General features: G+C 36.2%; 1 protein-coding gene across 5 annotated transcripts; it reads left to right on the forward strand.

Annotated features, from left to right (window-relative positions):
- The first annotated feature begins 2,529 nt into the window (after positions 1-2,529).
- Positions 2,530-22,525, forward strand: LOC129241840 (serine protease easter-like). 5 transcript variants are annotated; one of them, XM_054878366.1, is made up of 14 exons: positions 2,530-2,672; positions 3,003-3,163; positions 8,566-8,677; positions 8,988-9,157; positions 10,038-10,092; positions 10,163-10,308; positions 10,371-10,440; positions 13,162-13,328; positions 14,315-14,423; positions 14,734-14,903; positions 17,892-17,949; positions 18,019-18,200; positions 21,359-21,518; positions 21,576-22,525. In XM_054878366.1, exons 1-14 carry the CDS (start codon positions 2,603-2,605, stop codon positions 22,292-22,294), a joined length of 2,349 nt encoding a protein of 782 aa, XP_054734341.1. In that variant the 5' UTR covers positions 2,530-2,602; the 3' UTR covers positions 22,295-22,525. The 5 variants fall into 5 exon arrangements, with proteins under 5 accessions (XP_054734341.1, XP_054734343.1, XP_054734342.1 ...); XM_054878368.1 differs by having other exon boundaries at positions 18,028-18,200; XM_054878367.1 differs by having other exon boundaries at positions 14,734-14,897.
- The last annotated feature ends 2,771 nt before the right edge of the window (positions 22,526-25,296 follow it).

Here is a 25,296-nt window from a genome sequence, read left to right on the forward strand (position 1 = left end):
TTATTCAGTAAATGGCGAGCATTACCATGACATGCTCAACGAGTTTTTGTTTCCAATAATTGAAGACGATGACACGGACGACATTTGGTTTCAACAGGACGGTGCAACTTGTCACACTGCCAAAGTTACACTTGAAATTTTGGCTACCGTTTTTGAAAACCGAATAGTCCGTTAAGGACAAATGCTATGCGAACTATCCAGAGACGATTGATGCTTTAAAACACGAAATCGAAGTTGCCATTCATGAAATTGGAGTCCAAACAATCGAAAAAGTGCTTAAAAATTGGGTTGATCGAATGGCCTACTGTAAAGCCAGTCGTTGCAGTCGCTTGAACGATATTATTTTTCATTCATAAATGACAATGTTCAATCTTCAAAATAAAAAAAAAAGTTTGAAAAAATATTGATTGGTTTTTTTTATAGCCAATTCAAAAAGCAAATTTTACATGGCCCTCCCTATATATATAATTGACGCGTACACCCTCTGTGGGTGTTTGGCCGAGCTCCTCCTCCTATTTGTGGTGTGCGTCTTGAAGTTGTTCCACAAATGGAGGGACCTACAGTTTCAAGCCGACTCCGACCGGCAGATATTTTTTATTAGGAGCTTTTGCATGGCAGAACTACACCCGGAGGTTTGTCAATGCCTGACGAAGGGCGACCGCTATTAGAAAAATGTTTTTCTTAATTTTGGTGTTTTCACCGAGATTCGAACCGACGTTCTCTCTCTGAATTCCGAATAGTAGTCACGCACCAACTCATTCGGCCACGGCGGCCACCTAAATTAAAATTAGTCAATTAAATTTAATTAGAAATTAAAATAGCGGGAGAAATACCGGCATCCCAGCATTAAGATCAATAATACTTCTTACTCTCTCTTGATTGGCCGATTAAACAATTTTGGCCTAGTTTAGCTAGGCGCACCAAAGGAATCTTTCTCGTGCTAACTGGCGCCAGTTGAACACACCAAGTGAAACCAAGTCCTACTCCCCCTGATCTTTCCAACGTAAGGGAGGGCTGGTGTTTCTTCTGCTACCGCCAGTTCCAGCAGCAAATACTTTCAGAGCAGGAGCGGTTGTATCCATTCTGACGACATGACCTAGCCAAAGGCGCACAGTGTGCATTTTTCGGACAATTTTATTCAAAAGAGGTTACAGGATCAGACAACCATTAGGGGTTGTCTTATAAGATACTTTAACGTATTCGATGTTTGAAAAATGTAAAACGAAGAAAATATTAATTTTATTCAAACTTTTAACAGACTTTCGGATTTGGAAAGAGTTTCATCCGATATCAAGGCTATTAATTGCCTTGGAATATGTTCTGATGGATATAGAGCTTCAATTTGACCTCGAAAATACAATAGGACAATGAATTCTGATTCAGCAACAACAAAAACCCTTATATCAATCATATACATTTTTTTAAATTTTTGTGGAGAGTATTCTGTGTTAGACCTTGAAGTGAGCTACAATTTGATCTCGCAAAGACAAACGGACAATGAATTAAGATTCCGTCGATTAGACCTACAATAAAAAATAAATTTTAAAAATTCCAAACCGAATTTGAATACATATAATTATTTGTTCATAAAGTTTTTCTGAATTTTTCATACAAGTACCTCTATTCCAAGGTGCGTTTTGATTTAATAAATTGAAACTCAGGCCTAAACAATCTCTTCCAAATTATTCGCATTGGAGGATTTAAAAAAACTGTTATTAAAATCGCTCTAAAATTGTCTTCTTTAAGACTTTTGAACCAAATGAAATTCGTTGTTTTTGCTATAAAAGAGATGTTTGTGCCTCCATTTGAAATGCTTCAAAATGGTCGAAAAATCCCCATTTTGCAGTGCCGCTGGATTTCTATTCGCTGCGCTATGTCTATGCCGTTGCAAAGCTCATACAGCTCATTATTCCATCACCTACGATACTCGCTGTCACCGGCGTGCACGGTCTAAAAATCTTCAACGAAATCTTTCGCTCCAACACTCCAAGTGATGCCGCATCGCATTTCATACAAGCTTCTGCGCCATGCAATTGAACGGGCATGATGAGGGACTTCTAAATATTATATGGTATGGTATTCGGTTATTTTCCTTCTCGTGCCTTTTTATAATTACTATATTTACTTACATAGCTATATTTACATATATACGTCCATATATGTATGAATATGTACCCACTTAATATTTTTCATTATTTCTAAAACGTAAAACCTGCTGTTTAGAGCTCAAGCGGCCGCTCAGATTTTAGCGTCAAAACAATTTGCGGTACAAGTAAGAGTTTGTAGTTGAACCACCCTGTATACATTTTCTACAAAACAATCCAAAGCTCTCTTATATATGTTTGCATATATATACAAATAATTAATTATAGAGGTGATTCGCGAGAAGCGACGCTTTAATTATGACTCGTGCGATAAGTAGACGTTTTTTTTTTGTTTTTCATTTCTTCTTATTGATAAGAATTTTTTCGCGGTAAGTGCAAATACATGTGGTTGAATTAAACTAATACAACACGACGCCTCGGTCAATCAACAGTTGATTCTCCAACGTTGCTCAAAGTGCAACAAACTCGGAAATAAAGCGCTTAAATATCGGTAAAGCATGGAGTTCTTCGTCAGTACAGCTTTTGTGATTTTGTGCGGCTTGAGTCAACTCATCACAGTTAATGGCGGTGAGAATTCAATAGAAAGGCTTTAAGTGATTTACGTGTTCAAATCAAAGAATCGGGAGTGATTGTGTTCAATGCAAAATGACTTGGCTTAATTTCTCAACAACATAAAATTAAACAATAAGATAAAATAATATAAAATAAAAAAATAAAAAAAATAAAATAAAATAAAATTAAATTAAATTAAATTAAATAAAAAATTAAAAAAATTAAAAAATTATAAAAAACAAATATTATAAAATTACATAAGCAACATTCCAAAAACAGAAATTAAAAACGTTCAAAAAAAATTTAAATGAATTTATTAGTGCTGTATTTTGGTTTTTTTTTTAGAGTTTGTGAAATGTCAGACACCGAATGGCTCAGCTGGCAGCTGCAAACTAATAGATGCCTGCGAAAGTATTTATAAACTTGCCACAAGAGACTATCTTACTGAAGATGAAATGCACTTTTTACAACAGAGCAAATGCGGCGTTGCGAACAACAAACCAATTGTGAGTAAAATAATTTTAAAGGTGAATCTAACGCATTTTTAATTAATATCGTAATTCAATAACACAAGTAGTGGTTGCTTCTATAAGTCGTTAAATTTTATACAGAAGTATGAAAGTATCTCATAGTAAGTCTGGTTGACTTCCAGCCATCGATTCCATGGACCGGTTTGGTCCACAGCGCCACCAAATATTGTCTAAATCCGTGTCATCTAACTCAGGCCATAAAAGTTTTGCTGTCCCCGCAGCGCCTAAAGCACAAGGACGTCCAGGACTAATGTGGTTTGAACAATTTTTAATGAGCTTTTGGACACTGGGTGTTACAAACTGGGAACTCGAACCGAAGATCGAAATGGATGTGAACAAAGCTGAAGCTCACCCCGGGCTACAAAGCTACCCGATGATGTTGATGATGACGGTTCGATGGCTCCGAAAAGCCACACCAAGCTGTGACTCGTTTTAGGTGCATAGTTTTTTTCTTTAATCGCATGTGAATTTTCGGTGTCCCAAAGTAACAATTTTGCTTGTACCCGTTTTGCTCAAATTGTGCCTCATCCTCGCGATGACTTTTTTCGCAATACGGGAAACTCGTTTTTTGTAGAACCACCTTGCTCGTAAAACGTTTGTGTTATTATATTTTTGCGTGTTGTTCAACTGAGCATTGGTCTATGACTAATTTTATCACAGCCTGTGGTACCAAATGTCTGTAGAAAAAATTAAGTCATAATTAATTGCTGGAAAATGTGGCCCTTCAGCCTAAACATTTAACGCCAAAAAGCAAGTTAGGTTAAGTTAAGGTGGCTGCCACACTCCATAAGCCTAGAGGCCAATCGTGATACCATTAGTTTGGACTCAAGTTCCTCCTCTAATACCCAATATGGTGAAACCACTTCGTTCCTCGAATAAATGACAAAATACTGCGGGTGGTCGGCGATTCCAAGTCTGCTAGACATACAAAGTTGTAAGCGACATGTGATTCTGGTAAGACTGCGGCAGTGGTAGGTAAGTAAAATAGCAAGAGTGCCACTAGCACACTTCAAGTAGCACTTAAGTGCCGTTTTGATACCATTAAATGTGCAAAGAAAAAATGTTGGGAAGAGAAAACCTTCTACAGCCATCCAGTGCTGTTGATGTAGTGGAGGAGAGAAAAGGGATCTAGGTTGGAGAATTTCTTCAAGTCATCCCCAAAGGGCACGCTAAGGAATCTCAAGCGCCTAGCCGCTAGAGCCGGACATTTGCACAGAAAATGTTCAACAGTCTCTTTCCCTGTAGGATCCCCACAGCTTCTGCAATAGGGATTGTATGGAATTCCAAGCTTCTCCGCATGAGTACCGATCACCCAGTGACCAGTGAACACCGCAATGAGTTTGGAAATTGAATGGCGGGGGATTCCCATCACCTTAGCCGTTCTATTTTTATCGTATTGAGGCCATAGTGTTTTCGAAATAGCGCACGATGAGACAGACCTCCATCTGTCTGGCGCTTTTCTTAGAAAGAAATTGTGTAGTTTCAACGGACAAGGGGTACCGATGGCTGTGAGGGGGACAGCTGAAACCGGTTGTGTCGACCCCTTCCTGGCAAGCTCGTCGGCAATTTCCTTTCCCTCTATATTCCTGTGCCCAGGAACCCGGATAAAGGAGATGTTTCCTGCTCGATCGAGATGTTTGAGTTCCTCCTTACAAGAGTTCACCAGAAGAGAGCTGCAATACGGCGACAATAGTGCCTTGATCGCAGCTTGGCTATCGGAAAAAATATTAATGTCTGCCCCCCAACAGCGATCTTGAAGCATTTTGCATGACTGCAGTATCGCGAAGACCTCAGCTTGAAAAACGATGCTCGTTTCCGGCAGTTTAAAGGAGACCGAAATGCTGGCTGATTTAGAGAAAGCTCCCACTCCAGATTCCATTTTGGATCCGTCAGTGAAAACAGAGGTACCTATATCTGTGCCGACTCTCCCCTCCTTCCAGTCTTGCCTGCTCGGAAAGATATCTCTGGCAAAACCCTTAAAACATACAATAGTTTGCGGATGGAGAGATCATGAAAATTGTTTTATATAATAAAAAACTTTTTTATGCATAAAAATTTACTTGCACGCAAAGATTTTTTTTAAATAATAAAACAAAAACAATCATTTACTACGTATACGTAATTTTTTGTTCAATTATTACACCAGAAGTGCTAGTTCACAGAAATTTAGCAGATAAGATTAATACAAAATAAGATTAATTGAAAAGTTAAATTTTAAATTTTAAAGTTATAAATTTTAAAATATATTGAATTCTTGAAAATGTAAATTTTTGACATATAAAAATTTAAAAATTATAAATTTTAAATATATAATGAAATTTTGCAAATATAAATTCTTAATATAAAAAAAATCCAAAAATATTAAAATTATAAATATTAAAAATAAAATGAATTTTCTTATACAATATTATAAAAATATAAATTTTTAAAATAGAAATATTTTAAAACTTTAAAATTAAAAATATTAAAAATACAATAAAATTTTGAAAATATAAATTTAGAAAGTAAAAGAATTTTAGAATTACAAATTTTTTAAAATATAATGAAATTCTGGAAATATAAATTTACAAAACAAAAATCTTACAATTATAAATATTAAAAATATAATGAATTTTTATAAAATATAAAAATATAAATTTTTTAAATACAAAAATATAAAAATTTTAAATATTAAAACATAATGAAATTTTGAAAAATTTTTAAAAAAGAAAATATAGGACTATGAATAAGTTCCTTGCGGTTTTACAACAGATGGCGTAACTTGATTATTATTCCATCGATCCACATTTCCAAACATTCATTGGAGAGCTACTGTCGTAAGGCACAAACGTCAGTATAAGTTTTTTATTTGAAGCGTAAACAACAATATTTTTACCACACTTGAAAATGTCGAATTTCGTGCCAAATAATGTGTTTTTGCGGGGAATTTTTTAATATGAAGAAAAAAGCAGCCGAAAGTCATCGTATCTTGGTGGAAGTTTATGGTGAGCATGCTCTAGCTGAGCGAACGTGCCAGAAGTGGTTTGCACGCTTTAAAAGTGGTGATTTTGGCTTGGAAGACGAAGAACGCGAGGGTGCGCCGCCAAAGTTCATGGATACCGAATTGGAGGAATTGCTCGATCAAGATCCGGCTCAAACGCAAGAAGAGGTTGCAAAAACTTTGGGAGTTGATCAATCAACCATTTCCAAACGTTTAAAAGCCATGGCAATGATCCGAAAGGTAGGCCATTGGGTGCCGTATGAATTGAAGCCAAGAGACGTTGAACGCCGTTTTATGGCATGCGAACAACTGCTTCAACGGCACAAAAGAAAGGGTTTTTTGCATCGAATTGTGACTGGCGATGAAAAGTGGGTCCATTACGACAATCCAAAACGTCGGGCAAAGTATGGATACCCTGGCCATGCTTCAACATCGACGTCGGCGCAGAATATTCATGGCCTGAAGGTTATGCTGTGTATCTGGTGGGACCAGCTGGGTGTTGTGTATTATGAGCTACTGAAACCGAATGAAACGATTACGGGGGATGTCTACCGACGACAATTGATGCGTTTGAGCCGAGCACTGCGAGAAAAACGGCCGCAATACGCCGATAGACACGACAAAGTTATTTTGCAACATGACAATGCTCGGCCACATGTTGCACAAGTGGTCAAAACATACTTAGAAACGCTCAAATGGGATGTCCTACCCCACCCGCCGTATAGTCCAGACCTTGCGCCATCCGATTACTATCTCTTCCGATCGATGCAACATGGCCTGGCTGACCAGCACTTCCGTAATTACGATGAAGTCAAAAAATGGATCGATTCGTGGATTGCGGCAAAACCGACCGAATTTTTCACAAAGGGAATCCGTGAATTGCCAGAAAGATGGGAAAAAGTAGTAGCAAGCGATGGACAATACTTTGAATATTAAATTTGTAACCATTTTACGTCAATAAAGTTTCAAATTTCGAAAAAAACCGCACGAACTTATTCATAGTCCATTAAAAAAAATTTAAAATTATAAATTTTAAAAATATAATTTTTTTAAATAAAAAATATAAGAATTAAAAATTTAAAAAATATAATAAAATTTTGGATGTATCAATTTTTAAAATAGAAATATACAAAACTTATAAATATTAAATATACATATAACGCTATTTTGAAAATAGAAATTATTCAAACACAAATATACAAACATTTGAAAAATATATTGTAATGAAATATAATATAATTTTCTCACTAATTGGAGAATTTCAATCTGCATATTAAAATTTTTCTCGTTAGCCGGCAGCTTAAGGGGTAACACCACTGTAGAAATTTCAAAAAATTGATTTTTTTTTATAAGTTTTCAAATTTTCAAAATATAATTTTTTTAAATAAAAAATATAAGAATTAAAAATTTAAAAAATATAATAAAATTTTGGATGTATCAATTTTTAAAATAGAAATATACAAAACTTATAAATATTAAATATACATATAACGCTATTTTGAAAATAGAAATTATTCAAACACAAATATACAAACATTTGAAAAATATATTGTAATGAAATATAATATAATTTTCTCACTAATTGGAGAATTTCAATCTGCATATTAAAATTTTTCTCGTTAGCCGGCAGCTTAAGGGGTAACACCACTGTAGAAATTTCAAAAAATTGATTTTTTTTTTATAAGCCTAAAAAATTCTTTGAACCTTTTAAAATACAGAACAAAAAGTTTTATACGTTACCGAAGTCTATTTCATAAATATTTTAAGCTTTTAACCAAGCGTTAGTGACTGCTACCTAACGACTTCTCCAAATTTCCAAACTTTAAACGCGTTTTTCTCAAAACACGTTTTCTGAAATTGGCACGCAGCATAACTCAAACAATTTTAAATATTTTTAATCAGGTTTTTCACTACGTCTGTATAATAACCTGCTTAAGAGAAGAGCGTAGGGGATTTTCGATAGATTAATTTAAACGATTGTTATAATTATTTAAGTGCCGTTTTTTTAGTCCAAAATAGAGTTTTTTCCTTCAAATGCTTGCTAATTCCACAAAAATAAATATTTTTTAAATCCCCTACGTGTTTCTCTAGCTATTCTTATCTAGATTAAGAAAAAAAAATGTTTCTTTGTTCCAGATTAAAATTTGCACCCTCTGTGCTGCGTGCCGCGGAGCTCCTTCAAGAGAAACCACATTACAAAAATGTCTCCAATACCGCCATTTTGTAAAATTTTTCGATCAAACTTTGTAGTTTTGTATTTTAGTATATAAGTAATAACTTCCCAAATCAGAGTGATTGTTTCCCCTTTCCTTCTATACAAAAAAATTCTTTAAAAATCGTGTTTATTTTACGCGTGTACAGTGGTGTTACCCCTTAAGTAACAAAAATTAATTTTCAGGTGTGTTGCCCAACATTTGAAAAGCCTTCAATGCCCACAGAGACAAGCACAACCAGAACAACAACAACAACAACAAAAACCTTATCCCCAACCACCACCACCAAAAGTGAAGGTAAATCCCTTATTTCACACTACTGAATGCACAGTAACAAAGGGTAGGTCCTCAGATGGATCTTTTTTTAATACTAACTGTGTGTAATCGCGACTCTGAGATGGCCAATTGGTACCTAACCTGGACAAGAGCAATTTCGATCTAGTAATTTATAGAATTATAGTAATAGATTTCAATATTTCGAAGAATTTTTTTATGCGTAAAGTGCACGAAATTGCTAAGAGCATCAAATTAGTATGAGATTGTAAACGAAACCAGCTGATGGTTCACTATTTAGGTTAGCGTAATTTATATCGAAATTTCTTCGTAGTGATCTCGGGTGAAATATGTCGAACCCCAAATGGTACGCTTGGCGAATGCAAAGCGTGGGAAAATTGCGACTCTCTATGGAATCTTCATCAAATGGAACACTTAACACAAGAGCAGTTAACATTTTTAGATGAAAGCGAATGTGAAACATCGGATATGGACAAAGACTTTGTGAGTATTCAAATTTTAAGCCACACATAATTTCACTGAAAATTTCCAGTATTACATTTTTGGAACAGCAAAGCGGAAAAACATAGGTATGATCCTGAGTGAAATTGGACGAGTAGTTTGTTCACTTTTGTAGAACAAAGTTTTAGTTGCTCTCCACCGCGGGCCAAAGTTTCCAAATTTTGTTCATAATTTCATATAATAAGTAAAAAATGTTATAAGTTGAGGTCTGATAGAAATAAGGTTTTTCCAATAACAGGATATCGAGAGACTATTAACGATTTTTTATGGCCGATGGATTGGAATTGGATGGTATTGATCTAGACAACGTTAATACCTTCCTCTTTATAATGAAATAAACATTCGAGCATTTATATGTATTAACAAATAGCATTTTTCTTTGAATATCAAAATAACACCTCTTATTGGAAAGCCCTTATTACCATCAGTATTACGTGGTAGAATTTCAAGAGAATCTTTTTTTGTGCAACTTATTAACCCTCTAATTTCGATTTTTACGTGTTTGTCACAAAATTAAAAAAATAATTGTTTTACAAATGGTTTTATACTTTTTTTTTGGGTAAGCACATTTACTTGCCGCAAAGATTTTTTTTAAATAATAAAACAAAAACAATCATTCACTACGTATACGTCATTTTTTGTTCAATTATTACACCAGAAGTGCTAGTTCACACAAATTTGGACGCCGCTGTTTTGCACAGAAATTTGGCAGATAAGATTAATTAAACATTTTCTACTAAAAATAAGTGTTAGATAAAGGCACATGGAAGGTATAGCCAACGCACCGTCACCTGCAGGTGGAAATGGGATTAAGCCAAGACCTTTGCGCGTTTCATTATAAATCCCATTTTATCATTTTCAGGTGTGCTGCCCAGAAGACGGCGAGGAACATAATCAAGCAGAAGTTAAAAAGAGTTGTAAGCAGAAATTATAAAGATGTACTGATATATTGTAATTCAATAAATATTTCTTTTTGTGATATGACAGCAGCTTCTAATTCATGTCAAACATCGAACGCAGAAGAGGGTGATTGTGTACGTATGGAAGAGTGTCAATATCTCACTGCGAAGAAGGAAGCTGACATCCTGTTTTTGAAAAGAAACAGATGTGGGTCTGATGTGAATTCTCGAAATGTAAGGTTTTATTAACTTGATTTATTGGAGTGTTGGATCGCTAATTTGGAATAATTCTTTAGATATGCTGTCCGAAACACAAGCCAGATAAAGTAATAGGAGAACTAAAAGTTCGTACAGTCGGTAATGATGGTAAGTATTTATACTCGTAAATACAAATACAATAAAAAATATGTCTAATAATGATATTCTTCAAGTATTTTCTGACATACAGTCCGATTCACTCGATTATATGCAATGATTTTTATGAAAGAAAATGGTTATTAAAGCAACCGTGTTTGATCTAGTAATCCGAGGTTTGTTGACAATTGAAGCGAAGACTGTCTTTTGCTCGAAAAAAGGGCATGCATAAAAATATTATTCCATCTAACTTTATTTCGTAGCAGTAAAACTTTCTTTAGTTCACTTGAATGGAGGCACTAACCAAATGAGAAAAAAATAATAACAAATAAGGGAATTTTTTTTTACATTTATTATTTGGAGTTTCATATTTTGTGCTGCCACTCTTTTTAAAAATTACTTCGTAAATACGTTGATCATGGATTTGTGAAAATTCTCTAGATAGCTTAATGAAATTTCAGACCATGCTGTTTTAATAATCCGAATAGAAGCATTTTTGTCTTCAAATTGTTGGCCCGTTCTCATAAACCTTACTGCAATCCATCCTTAAAAATTTTCAATAATGTGCAGATCTGGGGAATACCATGGCCATGCTAAAGTTTCAACGTTTTAGGACGCAATCTAAGTTTTGATCACCCTTGAATTGTGTGCAGGGGCAATATCCTGTTGAAAGATCCAATTAATATCAAATGTTTCACGAATCGCGGAAAAAGAGCTTTATGGCTGTTTCCCATTATTTTGTAGCTTACAATTTTCAATTCGAAAGCGCAATAGTACGAAATTGCTCCCCATCCCACAAAACCACGTTCACGGCTGCGATGTCGACCTTTTCTCCTTTCATAAATCATGGAAATAGTAATTGTATGCACCCGACCCAGCCAGATTGAACTTCTTTTCGACACTAATGGGATGGTTTTTTCCAGTCACCGAAACCATGTGGGTCCTTGCAAAAACGAAGCGGTGTTCTTTGCGAAATTTATTTAAAGCTGGTTTTTTATGCTTCAGATGTGGGTGCAGCATTTGCCATTTCTTTAATTCTTCCTGTTGGATGGGCGGAATTTGACGCAATCCTAAGAATTTAGCGGGTTTTCTTTGGTGTCAAAGCCATCGCAGTTCCCCTTTTGCAGTTCTTACCATTCGAAAATACTCGCAAAAGATAAAAGTTGTGTTTTCTAACAGCGGTCGCCCCCGGGCAGGCAATGGCAAACTTCAGCCATGTAAAGCTCCTCTTAAAAAATATCTTCCGCTCGGAGTCGGCTTAAAACTGTACGTCCCTCCACTTGTGGAACAACATCGACAAGCACGCCACCAATAGAAGAAGTTTAAATATATATTTACATAAGGAGTTGATGTAGCCCCAGTGCAAATAATCAATGACGGCCAATAGATGAACGCTCGCCGTAGGTTGGCCCAGCCGTCAAATTTCTCTTCCACTACTTCGAGTGCTGCTTCGCTAGTATGGCATGAAACGTCGTTTTGTTGGAACTACAGCTCGACTATATCGTTATTGACGAGCTTTGGCTACAGTAAATTGATTAAAAAAGCAAGAAAAACGTTTCTTCTTTTGCACTTCGAAAAAATAAGGCCCGATGATGTCGCCATGCTATAAAACGCAAAAAAAAATCAAACCTTGTGGATGTTTTGGTGCTAAGCCGAATACTTGTGGTTTGTTTTCACTTCAATAAAGCCAATTTTGCTTGTTGAGAAGAAAAAGGTTTTTTGAACATAGTCATACCATAATTCGGTATTTACAACTGAGCTGTAAATTTGATAAAACTTTGATACCAACAAAAAAAAAACATAAAAAAAAAAATACCCTGATAATATAACAAACTTTACTGAATATTTTGGAAGCTGGTTGCCACTGTAACTTTTACAGCTACTTGAATGTAGCAATTGGAAAAATTATCGCTGCTATCTGGTCACTTTATAGTATGCACGATGCACATTTGTTTAGACAGCAAAAAAACGTGCTTTATATCAGCTAAAACTTATAAAATAATATAAAAGTATATATCGTTTTAAAATTCAATAGGCACCCGTATTCAGTTTTTAGATAAAAAGAGCTTAAAATTTATATATTTATTATGTAACCAAATAAAACTCGAGACTAATGAATTGCTTAGACTTTCCGATTGTTCCTGCCATGCAATTATCGTCCTCGAAGTACTCTACATCAACTAAAACTTGTTCCCTCGTACTGGTTTTTGACTCGATCAAACAGAAAAAAAGTCTCAGGGAGCCTTATCCAGTGAATTATATAGCTAACAGTTGGTACGCACTACGTTCTTTTCCAAAAATTCATTCAAATAATTTTTTTATTTTTTCTTTATTATGAAACTTTAGCCTCTGCCGATAGATCACGCAATCCACCCATCACTTGCTTCTTTAATTTTAGCATTTCGGATAGCTAAAAAGTTAAAAAGTCGTTTATAAAACAATTTTCGGCATAGTTTGACGCAAGACTTTTTTTTCAATAATATTATATGAAGTAGAAAACACTTAGTGAAAAATCATAAATCTAAAATTTTATATGTAGATGATTTTTATTGATAGATATACCCTTTGACTAACATTTAAAAAGGCAAAAACAAAATTTTTTAAAATTATTTTTAACACGTTTAAGTTTTGTGCATCAAATTATGTAACCAAACTAATCATAAATTATTTAAAAAACTAATGTCCTTAAGTATTTAGTACGACTTTCTCGTTAACACTGTATATTTTTTGCAGTTGCCTCATTTGAACCATGCGTGACGTCATATATGAAGAAAGGCGAGTGTATGCCGATACGGAATTGCAGCATTTTGCTGAATCTGGTTCTGAAACCGGATAAGACGGATGCAGATATAGTTTTCTTGCAGAGTAATCAATGTGGATATGTCAACAATAGTCCACTTGTGAGTATAATCAGAAAAATTTTAAAATATAATGCAATTTTAAATATATAAAAATGTAAATTTTTTAAACATAATAAAAGTTTGAAAATAGAAAAAAAGAAAAATCATAAAATGATATATTTTAATAATATAATAAAATTTTGAATAAATAAATTTTGAAAATAGAAAAATACAAAACTCTTAAGATTATAAATATTAAAAAGTAATAAAATTTTGAAAATATAAACTTTAAAACAGAAAATAAAAAAATTTTGGAATTACAAATTTGAAAAATATAAATTTTGAAAATATACATTTTTGAAACAGAAAATGAAAAGTTAAATTTTAAATTTTAAAGTTATAAATTTTAAAATATAATGAATTCTTGAAAATTTAAATTTTTGAAATATAAAACTTTTAAAATTATAAATATTAAATATATAATGAAATTTTGAAAATATAAATTGAGAAAGTAAAAGAATTTTAGAATTACAAATTTTTTTAAAATATAATGAAATTTTGGAAATATAAATTTGCAAAAAAAAAAAATCTTAAAATTATAAATATTAAAAATATAATGAATTTTTATAAAATATAAAAATATGAATTTTTAAAATACAAGAATATAAAAATTTGAAATATTAAAACATAATGAAATTTTGAAAATATAAAATTTTAAAATAGAAAATAAAAAAAAATTTGAAATTATAAATTTTAAAAATATAAATTTTTTAAATAAAAAATATTAGAATTAAAAATTTAAAAAATATAATAAAATTTTGGATATATCAATTTTTAAAATAGAAAAATACAAAACTTATAAATATTAAATATACATATAACGCTATTTTGAAAATAGAAATTATTCAAACACAAATATACACACATTTGAAAAATATATTGTAATGAAATATAATATAATTTTCTCACTAATTGGAGAATTTCAATCTGCATATTAAAATTTTTCTCGTTAGCCGGCAGCTTAAGTAACAAAAATTAATTTTCAGGTGTGTTGCCCAACATTTGAAAAGCCTTCAATGCCCACAGAGACAAGCACAACCAGAACAACAACAACAACAACAACCTTATCCCCAACCACCACCACCAAAAGTGAAGGTAAATCCCTTATTTCACACTACTGAATACACAGTAACAAAGGGTAGGTCCTCAGATGGATCTTTTTTTAATACTAACTGTGTGTAATCGCGACTCTGAGATGGCCAATTGGTACCTAACCTGGACAAGAGCAATTTCGATCTAGTAATTTATAGAATTATAGTAATAGATTTCAATATTTCGAAGAATTTTTTTATGCGTAAAGTGCACGAAATTGCTAAGAGCATCAAATTAGTATGAGATTGTAAACGAAACCAGCTGATGGTTCACTATTTAGGTTAGCGTAATTTATATCGAAATTTCTTCGTAGTGATATCGGGTGAAATATGTCGAACCCCAAATGGTACGCTTGGCGAATGCAAAGCGCGGGAAAATTGCGACTCTCTATGGAATCTTCATCAAATGGAACACTTAACACAAGAGCAGTTAACATTTTTAGATGAAAGCGAATGTGAAACATCGGATATGGACAAAGACTTTGTGAGTATTCAAATTTTAAGCCACACATAATTTCACTGAAAATTTCCAGTATTACATTTTTGGAACAGCAAAGCGGAAAAACATAGGTATGATCCTGAGTGAAATTGGACGAGTAGTTTGTTCACTTTTGTAGAACAAAGTTTTAGTTGCTCTCCACCGCGGGCCAAAGTTTCCAAATTTTGTTCATAATTTCATATAATAAGTAAAAAATGTTATAAGTTGAGGTCTGATAGAAATAAGGTTTTTCCAATAACAGGATATTAACAATATCGAGAGACTATTAACGATTTTTTATGGCCGATGGATTGGAATTTGATGGTATTGATCTAGACAACGTTAATACCTTCCTCTTTATAATGAAATAAACATTCGAGCATTTATATGTATTAACAAATAGCATTTTTCTTTGAATATCAAAATAACACCTCTTATTGGAAAGCCCTTATTACCATCAGTATTACGTGGTAGAATTTCAAGAGAATCTTTTTTTGTGCAACTTATTAACCCTCTAATTTCGATTTTTACGTGTTTGTCACAAAATTTTAATGGGCATTATCGGAGGCACAAAAGCCGTTAACATGAGCATTCATACGTAATTGGCAAAATACTCGCCTTGAGCCATACTAGACTGTAACTTTGTTCTACGAGAATGATCTATTTATGTTGTATGAACTTTCAGAATAATTTAGTCGCTGTTCTGTCTCATTCAAAGCAACTAAATTTGTGGTAGGTTTTTATTAAAATAGAAGTGAGAGCAAAATAGGCGTGTGAGTTACTTTTTTTATATTACCATAAATGGTTCTTCTCTGTCTTTCCATCTGTTCATGGAAGGAGGTTGCCGATGCAGTAAGGGTAATTTTATTTCCCTTTGTCAAAGTTTATATTAACGGGTTATCGGAGAGTCATACTTGTGAGAAAGGTGGCCGGTGATAGTTCGATAGTTTCTCAGTACTCTCTCCATTTTTATATAATACAACTCTGAGCGACTCCGCGAATCGTTCTCCGACCAAGGACATAGAAAAATATGCATCGTAAGTGCAAGGAAGTGTCGTTGGATTTCTTCAAATCACTATTGTGATTCGTAAATTTTTCTCCCTTGTTCACCGCGCTCGGAAGCAAAGCACCTCGACAAGACTCTTCCGTCGAACACGGTTCTGGACTGTTTTTACTTTGGTGCCGGCTTTAACTAACAATTATAAAATAACCGTTAAGCACAAACCCTTTTTGCTCAAGGATCTTAAAACTAGAAGTTTAAAGCTTCAAATTGCTTTTTGTCGGAACTATGTGCGACCATTTTTCACCGAGATACAGCTTTTCAAAAATCACTAAGAAATTTAGGAAATTTGTCTGTTCCCTTAATTTTTATGAGAAGTGTAAGTGATGTCGGCATCTACTAGGTCGCGCAACATAGACCTTCTCCAATCATTCTTTAATCCACCACGACCTCTGTTCCCTTGCGGGTTCTAGTCTAGTGCCATTCTTTTGATGATACCTGTTGATTTCCTAAGTGTCTTTTCTTTCACCATCTTCTGAGTTGTTTGCCATAGGATAGGTTCCTCATTGGTTGATCTCCACAGTGCGTCGTTGCTGAGGGTTTTGGACCAGAATATTCAACAGATAATGCGAAGGCATTTGCTGACGAAAGGTTGTAGCCTCTGTGTCATGCTGTTCGAGATCAGCAATGCCTCACTTCTGTACAACAATACAAGCTTCACACGTGAGCTGAATATTCGCAGTTCAGAGCGCCTGAGTCCAGGTCCTGAAGATGTCGAGTAAAACTCCATACGATGCCTCCAACTGGCCCCGGTTAGCACGAGAAAGGAACGACTGGCGTGCTTTGCTAAACTCGGCCAAAATCGCAGAAGGGGTTATCGCGCCAATCAAGAAGAATAAGAGAAACATCGCCGACGTTTGATTCCAACAAGACGGCGCAACTTTCTTTACAGCGCGCCTAACAATCGATTTATTGTAATACTCATTCCGCCGTTGACACCCTACGGCCAGATCTTTTGGAAAAAGTAGCCAAAAGTTGGCCTAATCGAATGAACCATGTAAACCGCAGCCGCGGCGGACGTATGCCAAGTATCAATTCAAAAAAATAAATACCAAGAAATTATCTACCAGATTGTATAATAATAAAAAAAAATTCACCCCAATTATATTTCTGTTTCGAACTATCATTTAAGTTCTCAAGACCTTAAAAAACAACACCCGATACAAGTAAGTGGGGACCTCGTCTACAAAATCGTATGCCTTCAAAAAACGAAAAAAAAATGTATTTTCCATAGAATTACTTAATAAATTTATTGAGGGTATCATGAATCTTAGATTTTGAGATCAATGATTTCTAAAACAGAAATTCACTTCAAATTACTAAAGGCCTAAACGTAATTAGTCACAATTTGGTCATCATCCATCTTTTTCCTTGTTTGCGTTTGATATTTTTCCCTCTGTTTGTCCTCTGTATAACATCACAGGGGATGAATTTGATCTTTGTCTAAATGGGCCCTCTTTGGGGCAGCCATATATCCTAACCCAATCTAAGCTGCTAAAGGCCTACTAAAACCTTGGCATACCCACAAAGATTAAAGAGTAGGGCAGAATAAAATTAAGGGATAAAAAAAGGGATGAAAAACTCATGATTTCTTAGGGTCTTGAAGGTCTTAGAGTTTTGAATGTCACAATGTCTGATGTTACGTTGTTAAATATACAATATGCAAATTCCTCGATTTGGTTGAGGTATAGCAACAAATTTTAGTATGGGTAGGGAAAGAATTCATACCACAACATGTGGCTCCGCTAAAGGAGTCTAAGTCCAAGTCCAAGTGCACCAATATGAGTTTCCATAGTAAGACTCGCTGCTTTTTGAACCTTAGTTTTTCAATAAGAGTTCATCTCTCTTCCATTAAAATTTAAAATAAAATCAAAATACGCTGAAAGGCACTCGTCCTTCGGTTTTGTCTTCTTTAATCATTTACTTGCTTATAGGTTTGTTGTCCCAAAGACATACCGAAACTGGAAGAAGCAGCACAAATCGCAACACCAGGTACGTTCCAAGCGTTTATTATATATTGAAACTTTATCTACTCTTTGACTTAATTTTTTGTAATCACAGCTTTCGCAGCTCCCACTCCAGATCTGAATGAATGTCAAACTCCTAATGGAGTCGCTGGAACTTGCATTTCCATTATCACTTGCGATTCTTTAATGAAAATTATGAATAAAAGTGATTTCTTAAATAACGACGTTAAGTATTTGAAAGCCAGTTTTTGCGCAGATGCAGATAATTTTCCGAAGGTAAGTTTGTAGACTTGAAGGTTTGAAATATACACCGAGCGATAATACGACAGAAAATTAACATTTTGACCAGTGTTGAATATTTTTATCTTTTGTGTTTAAATTTTCGTTATATTTTTGACTAATAAATTTTAAAATTTAGATCTTAATTTTTTGATGCAAATTTTTGTAAAATTATTGTAATTCCAAAATTAAATATCCAATTCACTCACGCGATCTTTGGTATTTTTACCAGTTTTGATTTTTTATTTATTTATTGAATGTTCATTTGTTTTTTGGTTTTTTGTCTAAATATACTAATGAAAATCCAAATTTAAAACTTAATTCAAAAATTAGAGACCACAAACTTTTGATTCCGATTCGACGTCTTTTAATTAAAAGTTCGTAAAGGCCTTTTTGTACAGAGTTTCGGGTGGGGTCGGATTTCCCGTTTCAATGTTTCCAGGTAGGTTTTAACGGGTTTGACAACGTGAGGCCGAGCGTTGTCATGCTGTGGAATCACTTTTTCATGCCTCTCCGTGTATTGCGACCGCTTCTCGCGCAGTGATCGGCTCAATCACATCAACTGAAGTCGATATCGATCCCCAGTGATGGTTTCGCTTGGTTTTAACAGTACATAATAAATAACACCAACTTGGTCCCACTAAAAACATAGCATAACCTTCGCAGCGTGAATATTCGGCCGAGGCGACGCCGTAGAAACATGACGGCGCAGTCCCCATGATTTTCTTTTCTTTGGATTGCTATAATGAATCCATTTTTCATCACCCGTCATGATGTGATGAAGAAACCCCTTCCTTTTTTGCCGCTGGAGCAGTTCTTCACAGGCGAAAAAACGACGTTCAACATCCCGTGGTTTCATCTCGTAAGGAACCCAAGTCTCCTGTTTCTGAATCATTCCCAAAGCATGCAATCGCTTTGAAATAGATTGGCGGGTAATTACTAATACTGAATCAAGCTCTTCTTGCGTTTGACACTGATCCTCATCCAGCAATGCCTCCAGTTCAGCGTCTTCGAAGGTTTTTGGCCTTCCTTCACGCGGGCGGTCGTCGACATTAAAATCACCGCCTTTGAAGCGACGAAAACAATCTCGGTACGTTGTTTCACTTAAAGCAGCATCTCCATAAACTTTTTTTAGCTCTCTATGTGCTTCAGCCGCCGTTTTTTTCAAATGAAAGAGGAAAATCAACACTTTCCGCAAATGACGATTATTCGGCACAAAATCAGACATTTTCACAAAACCAAAAGTATATGATACCAAAACAAAATCAGTAATGTGTCGAAGCAGTTTGTTTACCATATGTCCAAGCTTGGTTTATGACGTTTAGGTCATATTGGAATCGACTAGCACACTCTGCTGGCAGCATCTATTGACAAACAGCGAGAACTTTGTTGCGCACCTAATAATTGTAATGAATAGTTTGCATAACTTTTCCAATTTTTTTATGAGGTTTGAAATTTGGATTTTGTTAAACAGTGAGCTATACTTTTATAAAACAAACCAGCTATGACTCGGCGTAATTTCCATCAAGAACAACGCAACCATTCCAGCATCGCTCTAACATTTCAATACCACCTTTGCAGAACGATTTCACTTTCGCCCCAAAATAAGCCTCAGTTTCAGCTGTAACCTTCATTCGAGCAAGATTTCTTACCGGCGAGCATTTTTTTAGGTCTGCGAATAGCCAGAAGCCGCTGGAAACCAAATCTGGTGAATACCTGGCGGTAGATGTGGGAGGAATTCGAAGTTCAATTCATGTCGTTTCGCCATTGTTTTGATTGACTTGTGACTCGGTGCGTTGTCTAGATGAAACAAAATGATGAGCTAACGCGGCACCCACTTTGAACAGAGCTTCCTCATAGTCAAATGCTCATGCAATATAAAGCCAATCCGTCGTTCTTTTGATATCTTTACGATGTCAACTAAATTAGACAACCTCACTTTTTCATCACTCAAAACGATTTTGTGGATTTTTTGATGCTTTCAGTGGTGTTACCGTCTCATTTGTACGTCCACTTAGTTATACATCATCTCTGTCCCTATGACCACATTTGAAGTTAGCAAATCATCCATTGATGGGTGGAGTCCCCATAAGACTTGCTTCGCTTGAACGGTATTTTTCCCATTAAGAAATAGTGTAAAATTAAAACTAAAAATTCTTCTTGATCCATTGCTTTGAAAATAACAAAAGTACTAATGTACACTAGCGGCCGCCGTAGCCGAATGGGTTGATACGCGACTACCATTCGGAATTCACAGAGAGAACGTCGGTTTGAATCTCGGTGAAAATACCAAAATTAAGAAAAACATTTTTCTAATAGCGGTCGCTCCTCGGCAGGCAATGGCAACCCTCCGAGTGTATTTCTGCCATGAAAAAGCTCCTCACAAAAATATCTGCCGTTCGGAGTCGGCTTGCAACTGTAGGTCCCTCCATTTGTGGGTGTACGCGCCAATTATATATATATGTATATATATATATATATAATTAGTCACTCCAGACATTTTACAAATTTTCCAGATCTTCGAAGATATAACCGCCAAGATATTTGACACTGCTTCTTTGAACTGCAGGGCATTCACAGAGGAGGCTTAATTTCTTTTTCAACTCCACAACTCCTGCAGAAATCATTATGAGATACACCCATTCTACTGGCTAAGGTGCCAATAACGCAGTAACCTCTTATAACACCTGTGAAGACGCTGGTATTTGATCTGTTGAATCCAAACAGACATTTTGACCTTTTAAGATTCTGCTTTGGCCCGAGTGCTTTGGGGACTGTACAGTTAGTAGTTAGAGACCACCTTCTATTGGTTTCCACGATTACGCTCAAGTGTACGGGATAGATTACAGGACTGCATATGTCCTAGACCACTCGTTGAAGGTCAAGCTAAGCGTCTTTTTTGCACACTCAACCGCTATTTCATTTCCTTCCACTCCAGAGTAGCCGGGGACCCAACAAAGTGTGGTGCTGTGTTGTTGTATGAGCGAGAGGAACTCCTACATTCTTATTGGTTTGGCAGCTTTTAAATTGCGCACAAACAAAGACACATTAATTGTTATATATATTTAATATAAGATAATGAACATTAAAATCAAATACGAAAAATATTCAAAACTGGTCGCTCTGCCTATATAAAAAGCCACTCCACTTACTAGGTTTGTTGTCCCAACGACATGTCAATGCCTGCGGAAGCCAATTTACCCATGCCGCCATACTGCGGAAGAGTAGTGGCAGAGAATGTTACTGATGTAGTTGCTGTTAGAACCACAGATATCGATGAATACCCCTGGACGGCATTGCTCATCTACACAAACGGTAAATATTATTGCTGTAATATTATTTTATTCGATCACCAACTTCTCTGTTTTCCAGCAAGGGGCCGACTAAGTTTTCGCTGTGGTGGGACACTTATCCATGAACGTTATGTTCTCACTGGGGTGCATTGCCTCATAGAGGAGTCTGCGTCTAGCACGTTAACTGGCGTGCGTTTGGGCGAGTGGGCTACACAAGCGAAAGTGGATTGTCAAAGTAAGGAGCAGCATTCCGAAGTCTGTGCGCCGCCACATATCGATATGGGCGTGGAAAAATTAACTATGCACCCAGAATACGACTCTTTGAATAACGAAATAGCACTGCTGCGTTTGGCCAGCGCGGTGCAATTCACCCGATTTTTAAGTCCAATCTGTTTGCCCTTTGAGATTAGTCAACAGTCGCGTATAGTTGAAGGTACTACTTTACATGTAGCCGGTTGGGGTGCAACCAGTAATGGCGAATTGAGAAACCTTAAAATGACGTCTACTGTTACGGTTGAAAATTTAGCAGAATGTATTCGCCTGTTCAGGACCAGTGGCTTAGTTAACCTGACGCCAGAACACATTTGCGCCGCTGGTACGAGTGCAGCAGAGAGCGTAGTTCATGACTCTGGCGGCGCGCTTATGTCCATGCAAGAGATTGGAAAAGTTCAATCGTATTTTTTGGTTGGCATTGATACTCTGAGTTATGAGTATGCACTGCAGCGGGACTTTCCAGGTCTTTATACACGTATTAACGCCTATCTGGAGTGGATAAAAAACGAAATCGAAAATAATTAAGTTGTAGAAATATTTATTTTTTATGTTAGAGTGGAACTTTGTTCCCAAAATTTAATTTAAAAAGCAAGTATTATAATCTTGCATTCTGTAAAGAAAAAAGTCTTTTCTATAAGTAGGACTTCTGTTAAGAAAGTGGGCGAACTTTCTCATTCAAAAGAACCGCGCTTGCGGTATTGTCAAAATACATTTTTTTTCGGCTGAAGGCCTCGTAGCTAGTACTGCCTTTATACATTTATGTAATAATTTTATATAAATTATTATAAATCTAAATAAAATAAATAAATACAAGTATAAAAGATTTTGTTTTGGCAGCTCTTTTCTTTTTTTGAGATGACGCGTGTGAAGAGGAAACTCTCATCAGTACTGAAACGATTTGTACTCGTAGCCACACAGCTACACCTACGTACTAAACACCTCTCCTCACTCTACCACTCTCCCCGCGGAACTGCCAAAAAGTTATTACCTAGCGGGGCTGGTTAGCTCATAGGCTGCTAGTTATTGTTTACGTCTACGAATCTCCGCGCATCTTAGATCAAAATGAATGTACTTTACATGCGCGCAGATTCCTTTCCAGTTATAAGCTGATTTCAGCATAAAATCTATATTAAATCTGATGTTAAAGGTTTCGGGAGCATAGTGTGGGCATTGGACCAAAACCTGATCAACGACTTCTTCCCTCTGCGTACGGATCGGGCAGTTTGTTGAACAGCCTTGGAGGTATTTTCGAAATAACCCGTGCCTCGAAAGGAATACAAGGCTGGGTTCGATGATCTAATCCACTGGTGCCAGAGCACGATCGAACAACGCTTTGCTTTTGCTCTAATATTTTTACGTCTTGGTTGGTTGGTTGGTTGGTTTAAGGGTGACCCCGCATCGGAGTGCCACATAGACCGCAAGTTGGGTCCGTTGTGTTGCCCTAGAGCTCATTATGTTGTATGATTTCCCCACCTAACTCAGATTTTCATTGTAGATTTTGGTCAAAGATATTAATTCGTTTCGAGAATTTGATGGGAGATTCGACTTTCAGATTCGAGAGTACTGAAAGATTGTCAATTGTTGGAGAGCCTAGAAGAGCGCGTTGACTTCTGGCTAGACCGGGACAACTGCACAGCAAATGTCTGCTCGATACTTCCTCAACTTCGTCCTCGCAGTATCTGCACAGGTCGTTTTGAGGAACCCCGAGCCGACGTGCGTGAGTGCCCAACAGGCAGTGGCCGGTGATAAGAGGTATTATATGCCTTAGTTCGTGTTTCGAAATACTTGTAAGGGTTTTTGTCTGTTTCATATTGTAGGACGGCCAGATTTGTCTGGTCGTAACGCAAGTAGTTTCCACTCGCCACCTCCGATCAGCAATGCTCTGAAATTCTCGAGCAATGAGCAATTTACATGTTGAGAGCGGAATGTGGATTGTGGGTAAGTTACTAACATTTGATTGCGCAGCTCCAGCTCTGGCGAGCTCATCAGCTTTGCAGTTACCTTCGAATCCACTGTGACCCGGTATCCAGATAACTTGGACAGAATTCTGAACACTTATCGTGTTAAGAGATAAGAGACAGGATCGCACCACATCTGAGTTGGTATAAGAGGAGCTGAGTGCTCGAACGGCCGCTTGACTGTCGGTGAAAAAGCGGATATCCTCTAGTGATATTCTATTTTCTAAGAGAGTTTTCGCAGCATACCAGATAGCGCACACTTCCGCTTGGAATACGTTACAGTAGTCGGGTAATCTAAATGATAGATTGATGTGAGGGGAATTGGAAAAGATTCCAAATCCCACTTTGCCGTCTTGTTTTGAACCATCTGTATATATAATCAGAGGGCCATCGATTTCGGTAAGATTTTTCTTCCATTCTTCCCTAGTTGGGAGTGAACAGGAGAATAGCAAGGGTGGTGATGGAAGACTTACATGATAGTCTATGTCGGAAGAGTGTTAACAGTGTTCCTGTTCAGTATGGCCGAATGGCCAAGATACTTATTCCATTTCGATATAGCATTCATGCGTGTCGCTGCTTTCGCTGCAATCGCTTTGCCAGCCAGATCGATAGGGAACAAGTGAAGCAACGTATTTAGAGCCTTAGTAGGTGTTGTACTTAAGCATCCTGTTATCAGGAGGCAAGCTATTCTTTGGACTCGATCAATTTTGGCGACTCTACACCGTTTTTCGAGTGCTGTCCACCATACAACCACGCCGTAGAAGAGTATCGGTTTGATGATCGAGATATATATCCAATAAATGATCCGAGGTGAAAAACCCAAGGTTTTGTCTATAGCTTTCTTACAAGTATAAAGAGCTATGGAAGTTTTTTTACATCTGTTTTCGATGTTCAATTTCCAACTCAACTTCCTATCTAGAATAACTCCTGGATATTTAGCTGAATCAGATAGAAGTAATGATTCCCCTTTTAAAGTTATTGTTTGCAATGGAGGAGATTGTTTTTTCCTATTGAAGAGAACAAGATCTGTCTTTGCTGGATTCGCATTTAGTCCGCATTCGGTGCACCATTTTGACAGAATACATTACGTCTTCCCTAATATTTTTACGCCTGCACTCTATGTATTTCTTTGACCAGAATGTCTACCAAAACCAATGTGTTTATTAGCTGTCAGCCAAGCAGCAATTATTGCCTTGGGCTCGTTATTTGTGCGTTAGAAATTAGTCGGGGAATGCCTGACTTTTCTCTCAATTGCATCGGAATACGGCAATATTGGGCTCCCTTGGGTTCCCGGTCCTAGCGGCATAGAGGAAAACTGCTAGGCCGTTGAGCTGGCTAGAGGGCGGATCTCGGAGGTGGCTTCACCGTAACATGAGAAGATTGGAGCTCCCTTGAAAACCTGTAGTCTGCTACTGGAAAGATGAGCCTCGCGTCAACTTAGCGAGCGCAAACGTGCAAAGTCGCGAGATCTTTCTGGCCGCGTGTAGATCGCGAGCGCTCGAGGGAACTTCTAAGACTAACATCCATCGTATTTGGAAATATTGTCTGGCAAAGGTTTAGACATCTGGG

Source organism: Anastrepha obliqua, chromosome 3 (genome assembly GCF_027943255.1).
Source record: "Anastrepha obliqua isolate idAnaObli1 chromosome 3, idAnaObli1_1.0, whole genome shotgun sequence".
Taxonomy (NCBI): Eukaryota; Metazoa; Arthropoda; class Insecta; order Diptera; family Tephritidae; genus Anastrepha; species Anastrepha obliqua.

Coding starts and splice junctions, on each gene's coding strand:
- LOC129241840 (XM_054878366.1), top strand. CDS start 2,603: ATGGAGTTCTTCGTCAGTACAGCTTTTGTGATTTTGTGCGGCTTGAGT. Junction 3,164..8,565: donor TTGCGAACAACAAACCAATT/GTGAGTAAAATA, acceptor ATTAATTTTCAG/GTGTGTTGCCCAACATTTGA. Junction 21,519..21,575: donor ATTGCTCATCTACACAAACG/GTAAATATTATT, acceptor TCTGTTTTCCAG/CAAGGGGCCGACTAAGTTTT.